Below are 7197 nucleotides of genomic sequence, written 5' to 3' on the forward strand. Positions count from 1 at the left end.
CCAAGTAAATATTCACATTTCCATTCATTTTCACGAAATTACTGATAAAGGGGCAGAGGTATGGAGCAAAAGTTTGTCATTAACAAAAAAAAAAAAAAATGAAAAGACGCAAATGTACTGGTTGCACATTTGTGAGTAGATGAAAAATGAACTTCAAATTTTAGGGGTGGCATGTCACAGTTTCAGAGCAGTCTGGAGCCTTTACAATCATAAATATACTGAACAAAAAAGGAAAAAGAACAAATACATCAATTCACAAAGCAAACCACTACATTATTATTATTATTGAATCAACAATTTGGAAAATGTGAACCCCTCCCCCCCAGAAAACACTTACAATAAATTTAACAAAGTGAAATGACTTTTTAAATATGAAAAAAAATAATACTTTTTTTTTTAAATGGGGAAAAAAAGATTTTCATAAAATAGGAAAGAGGAAAACAATACATTTTGAAAATAAAAATAGGTGAGCCACTAAATAAATGAAAATAAAAGTCAAAACCACTGGCCAATGGAACCAAAGGCAAAGAGGACCGGAACTGTTACGGCACAAAAAGCACACACAAAACATTAACAGGTTGCAGGAACAACGACAGCTGGTTCCTACAGGTGCAGTTACATGTACAGTAAGAGGCACACAGGCAGATCGAGAGAAAAGTAACTTTTCACAGCACGTGACGTCGCCCTATTATTAAAAAAAATAAATACATGTCGAACAGAAAAGGTTAAAAAAGGTTAAAAAAAAGAAGAATATAATCCATAAGGTTCTCACTCATTACTAGATGTTTCTTTTTTATTTCTAGATTTCTCCCTTTTTGTATCTATTTTATTTTTATTATTTTTTTAAAGAAGCACATTACATGCCAACATCTTGGCACTATTACCCAAATAATATTGCACAAGTGCACAATTATATTAATCAGGGAATGCAAATACTGCCCATTTGTCTCGCGCTTAACTGCAAGTATACATGTACAATAAGAGCTAAAGCGCAGGTTCGTTATTTTACAAATGCACAATCAGCAATATTTGCATCCTATAGTCGCAGATCGGGGCGGGGGGAGCAGGACAGCTAAAGGAGACGCTTTGCAACGGCCCCAAAACACGAGAAGGCATCGAGAAGAACAAAAACGCTAAACAACGTGAGCCACATTGTTTAAAAAACAAAAACAACAAAAAACGTTTTACAAGATGGGTTGTATTAGCAATAAGAGCCATTTAAATAAAAAAAAAATGCTCCCCCATTGCAGATTCAATGTACATTACACAGAGCCTGAAACAATAGAGAACTAGAAATGAAAAGCTGTTTTGCTATCCAACTTAAGAGGGGACAAAACTAGGAGCGTGGTGGAATATGTACAGTCAAAACAAAAAGTCACAAGGAAACGCTTCAAGTTAAGGTGTCAGTCAGTTTGTTGGGTTCCAGCAGGGGGCGACAAAGTCCGACTGATTGGATTCCTCCCTCGCTGGCGGTCCAAGCCCCGCCCCCCCCCCTCATTCCATTGACACCTCGGCTGTGTCCAAGACAAAATGCAAAACATGAGGAGCAATAGATGTCTAGGAATTATAAAACTCATCAAATAAATTAGATGCAAAAAATAAACAGCAGCCTTGCACATTCAACACAATCTGTTCCGAGTTTGGATTTCGTATCAGTTTTTATTATACCGTGTATACCAGAGACAGGAGGAATTTCAGCACAACAGCAAATTGTAGCACTTTAAGGATGTTTGGAGGTTCTGGCATACTTCAACATTTGAAATTGTGGGTTGTGGTTGTTGACGTCAACTCACCATCGATCGCCGTGTTTTTGGCCTCTCCACTTCCCGGAGAGTCTGCGCCTTCGAGCAACTCTCCTAAGCCATCGAAAGATCCATCTTATTAAATGTCCTCTTATTTGGATGAAGACTCAAGATGAACAGATGTAGGAAAGGGACTGACAGATAACCATATAGATTGCAGTGGCGCCTCAAAATACAAGTTGAATGCGTTTGGTGACCATGCTCATAACTCCGAACACACATCTCAAGTCCACTTTCCCCATTGAAATGAATTGAAATGCCTTTGACAGTTCTTGTACTCAAAATGGCGACCACAAACTTGGGAAATAAGCCACATGCTGCTTCAGCCAGTCTAAAAGACAAACGTACCGTTCTGCAGCGAGGGACTCATGTGTGCGACGCCCCCAGGCGGCGGCAAGTCCGCGTCATCAGCGTCAGGCTTTGACTCTGCCTCCTGGTCTTCCGCTTCCTGTTGGCTGTCTTTGGGCTCGGCCGAGTCGACGTCGTCTTCCTGAGGCTCCATGGCGTCATCCTGCTGGGCTCGCTCCTCCGCCTCCCTTTTGGCTCGCTCCTCCGCCTCTGAAGTTACACATGGGACACGACACAGCGGAAGGTTAGGGAGTGTGTTGAATCCATGTTTCATTCGCTCATTTGTTTTTCAAAGCAAAACTGGAAGAAGAAAAAAAAACGTGACTTGCTTTATCAATATTTATTTTCAAAACGGAAAATGAAAAAGAAAAAAAAAAAAAACGGATGACTGATTTCGCCCACAAATGGAAAATGGAAAAAAAAAAAAAAAAAAAAACTTACCGGGTATTCCCACGTTCCATACTTTGGACAATGTCATCTGCCACACGGTGCATGACCCGAAAGTAAAATTACGATTTGTTGGCCTTCCTGTGTGGAGTTTGCATGTTCTCCCCGTGCCTGCGTAGGTTTTCCACATTCCAAAAACATGCATGACAGGTTGATTGAACACTCCAAATTGTCCCTAGGTGTGAGTGTGAACGCGGATGGTTGTTTGTCTATGTGTGCCCTGCGATCAGCTGGCAACCGGTTCAGGGTGTCCCCACCTACTGCCCGAAGACAGCTAGGAAAGGCTACAGCACGCCTGCGACAATCGTAAGGACGAAGCGGTTCGGATAATGGATGGATGGATAATTTATTTTCATCATGAATCTGTTATTGATCCAAATGACAAAGTCTTATTAGATTGTTGAAGACCAAACAGCCGGCGGTGGAACCAATAAATGTCAGGTTACTTTTTAATGAGTGGGAAGTAGACAGAAATGAATTGAAATAAGGCTTACAATTTGTATTCATGCCAACCTTGGCGCTGTAACAAGTTTAAAAAATGAGAGCGTGCATCGTGTAGGTGTGCACAGATGCCACACGTGTAAATACTAAACATGCAAGACAGGAAACCCCGAAAAATAAATTGAATTCCTCAAGGTGGACTGAAAGTTTTGTTCAGTAGTGCCTTGAGATGGGAGTTGAATTTGTTCAGAATTGACACTTAAAAAAAAAAAAAAAGACACTGCATCAATTGAATTGCCATTGTGCTTTGTCTGGTGTGTCTGCCTTGGCCATCTGGGGGCGTTATAGCACAGCCAAATATACTGATCACTGCAAGCTTCAGCATCAGTTCATCAGTACAGCATTAATATTAGTCATTCTTTGCAGAGGATAAAGAAGAGATGTTACATGTTGTTGCACCATTTGTGTTCAATTCGTTGCTCAGAGGGATTTACCATCAGATGCTATTTCATGTTAGCATTAAGCTAGTGTTCTGAAAGGCTCAACTACATGGTCATTTCAAATACACAAAGTGTAATTCTCTGTGCTTCATGTTTAGTTCGGTAGTAAACCTCAAACTGGAGCTTCAAGCCTTTTTTGAAGAGCTGTTCATTTGCCAAAGTGCTGCAGTTGTGAAGATTTTTATTTATTAGAAAAAAACGTGGGTTACCTTTGGTGGCCTGCGCTTTCCAGCGCTCCCTGTTCTGGTGGACCTCCTCGTTCCATAGTGCCTTGAAGTTCTTCATGTCCACGGCCAGCAGGGGGCTGTGGCCTGACGAGCAGCTGTCGGAGGCCATGCTCTTCACGCAGTGTCTCTTGGCCTCCTCCGAGCTAATACTGTTCAGACTACATGCAGAGACAAAGGAGAGGAGCTCAGAGCACCATAAATAAATACTGTTAGGTAATGTTGTAAAACTCAAAATAAATATCTGGCTGGTTGGGTCTCGAACCATCAAGCGATTGCTCTCCTAAAACGCAGAAATGTATTTATTTTGTGTGCGAGGCAAAAGCAGGCTGATCACTCTTTGATCACTGGTAACGTGTAACCGGCAGATGCTCGTAATTGAGCATTTGTCTTATCGTTTGTAATACACTGAGCCTTTGTGGTTCAAACAGATGGGATCACGCCGGGTGTAAACATGACATAACTTGCGTTCAGCGCGAGACGTGCGATGCATTCAAATGCAGTCAGACATTTCAAACTCTGAAAAACGTCCATCAATGCATTCAATGTTAATAACTACAAATATCTAAACGATGTGGCCTTTCTATCAATCTATAAAACCTGACATATATCAAGAAAAATGATTGGTGGATTGGGGGGGTGAAATCCCAAGCCCAATACTATATAGTCCAGATACAGTATTGGGCTCAAAATGTTGGTATTTTTGTATTGTGATAAGACTAGTGTGTGAACTTAGATCATTTCCTATAAACTTAGATTAAATAGATTTTGGCGCCTTCCCTCCCTTCCAACATCGATAGAATGGATTAGTAAAAAGCAGCGTCCCATCATGTGACAGCTCTGTGATGGGATTAGAGAAGACGGGGACGTCACTGAAGTTGGCGGCATTCATCCTTTGGGGAAAGGGAACGTGTGAAGATGCGCGAGGCAAAGCAATCCATCCGGCGTTTGTTGAGATGATTCACTTTGGACTTGACGCGCCCATCTGAGCGATGAGAGGCGAGCGATTATGGCCAGATGGTTACAGACAAGTGAAAGCGGCAATAAGCGGCGTGATGGAAGATGAGAGGTCTGAGGCGCTTCAGCCCATCAGGTGAGCAGAAATCGCCATGGCTGTGTGACATTTATGCTCGGTTAGCTCCAACATGAGGGCCCCCAAAGTTGCAGTCACACCCCTCGGCTGAGTGATTCTAATGGCGGCTGCTGAGCGCACTGATAAGCAGGCTGGTATTGATGTGAAGGCTGAAGGGAGGCTTAAAACACACTTTTACACAGATAAACCTTTTCAGTAGCACTCTCTCGATTGTTGTTAGTTGTTCGATAGATTTTTTTTTAAATGAAATGTAAGACAGGTTCCACACCCACATTTCTAAAAGGGCCAAAAATCAATTTTAATGCAAGCTCGGGATAAAGCTATGAGGCCACCCAAACAGCCAATTGTATTCTTCAAAAAATATTTTTCATGGAACGTGGTTGTGCTGAATGAAAGGTGACGGCAATCCCACACAACAGAAACAGATTCCAGTTTTCTTTCTATTAGATCGAGCGCCGATGCACGGAGACCGCCCTGAAATGGCGTCTCTCTTTTGGCACAAAACCCACCTGGAGCGCCGGAAGCCCGCCAGCCCCGAGTGCGAGGCCTCGTCGATGAGCGGCGTGACGATGCGCTCCATCATGTCGCTCAGGACGGTGAAGGTGGGCACCACGATGAAGTCGATGAAACCTGCGCGAGCACACGCCAGCACGTCCACAGGTTCGTTGTGAACAGGTTTTACGTGGACATTTGTCAATTTCAAAATATTATATGCTTTGTATGAGATTTTGTCTTCTACATTATTGCATTGTGTTACAATGAAACCACCTGTTGTTTTCCTAATCAGAGGGGAATTTATGAGCGGTGGGATTTTCATTTGTTAAAGTGGATGACACACCTTGGGATTAATTCCGGCATGGCGTCAATACAACAGAGGCCACTTTTGGATTCTTTCCCCTCATCCTTGGTTGCACAACAAAACCGATGCACGTTTGCTGTGTCCATAGGGTCACTATGTTCTGTTACGTAGGTGTTCTTGTGACTCACCGATCTGGGACTGTGCCACCATTGTTGACTTTCGGTCGCAGAGTGGCGAGAAGGAAAGGCCGAGCTCCGCTTCTTTGTCCCCCTGGGAAACACAAGGGTCGCTAGTGGAAACCACACTCTCGCTCAGGGCCCCCCCTGACCAATTTGCCCCCCAGGCAAAATTTCATTTGGAGGCCCTCCAAAATACATATTGAATGAAAATCAATTCAAACCTGAAATAAATAAACAAATCTAATGTGAACATGCAAGTACGCCTTTTAGTGAGCAACACTTCAGCATTTTTTTTTTTTTTTTTTAGACCCAAAGTCATCAATTATGTAATTATGTCCTTGCATGACAAGTGCTGCGCAATGTCATAATTGATCGCTACGGTCGCCGAGCCACTTAGGCACTCTTGTGTCATTGATGGGTGGAGGGAAGTCTCGATGGTTCATTTTTTTGGAAAAGCTCCCTTTAGCAGAGGCAATTTAAACAGAGTGACTTACTGCATTGCAGAGGGCAATCCAGGGATTTGGCGACAGTATGCAGTCGCATCATCATCATCATCATAATAAAAAGAATAATAATAATTATATAGAAACGGCTGCTGTTGCTATTATGGAGCAGCGCGATGAAAAGCGATGTTACCATTGCTTTCAAATTGCCAGTTTTAAAGCATTGGCAGGGACAATAAAGATAAAGATAATGAGTATTTAACCATTTCATCAATATTGATTATTTTCAACAGTACAAAAAAAACGATAAATGATAAACAGTGACCAACTAAAAACGTACTCCTCAGGAAGAATGGATCCGCCTGAAAATCTAAACGAATCATTTAAAATCTTAGCAACGGCATTAGCATCATTGCTACCAGCAAATGTGACTGATCAAATGATGGCACAATTGACGGCTTCTTTCGTCCGGTGGTTGCAGGTGAATTATTTGCGGCGAAACGCAAGCTGTGCAAACTCTGCTGGCATTTTCATGCTTTCCACCTGGGTGCTACTTGTTCAAATGATTCAACGGGTTTGTTGGATGCATCGCCGTACTTTGTTGAATTCATTGGCAGATTCTGTTGACGTCAACTTGCAAAACGAAGTTAGAAGAAAAAGGTGGACTTTTGATTGGCTGCAGTCACGCACATTTCCTCTCTTTCATCCATATAGGGACGTTCGGCCCTGCTCTCGCTACGCGACTCAACGCCACTTGATGAGCAGCTCGGCCCGGCGATTGCCTTTGGGGAACAAATGCGTTTCATTTTCCCTTTTTGAACACAGAGGATAGAGAGGTAGGAGGTGCCGCACAGAAGCTGTCTATTGACAAGGCGTCCTCACAAGAAAAAAAAAAAAATAAAAGGAAGAGTTGAAAAATCC

The 7197-nt window shown here is 42.5% G+C and overlaps 1 protein-coding gene across 1 annotated transcript in view; it reads right to left on the reverse strand.

Annotated features, from left to right (window-relative positions):
- Positions 1-1567: 1567 nt before the first annotated feature.
- pde1cb (phosphodiesterase 1C, calmodulin-dependent b) overlaps positions 1568-7197 on the reverse strand; it is a 60349-nt gene continuing 54719 nt past the window's right edge. Inside the window, exons 15-19 of the mRNA XM_019877707.1 lie at positions 5843-5977; positions 5365-5485; positions 3748-3923; positions 2151-2360; positions 1568-1877 (exon numbers count right to left, since the gene is read on the reverse strand). Of these exons, the coding sequence (XP_019733266.1) occupies positions 1750-1877; positions 2151-2360; positions 3748-3923; positions 5365-5485; positions 5843-5977 (770 nt within the window). The 3' untranslated portion in view covers positions 1568-1749. The remainder of the gene's footprint in view (positions 1878-2150; positions 2361-3747; positions 3924-5364; positions 5486-5842; positions 5978-7197) is intronic.

The sequence above is a fragment of the Hippocampus comes genome, unplaced genomic scaffold (genome assembly GCF_001891065.2).
Source record: "Hippocampus comes isolate QL1 unplaced genomic scaffold, H_comes_QL1_v1.1 scaffold317, whole genome shotgun sequence".
Taxonomy (NCBI): Eukaryota; Metazoa; Chordata; class Actinopteri; order Syngnathiformes; family Syngnathidae; genus Hippocampus; species Hippocampus comes.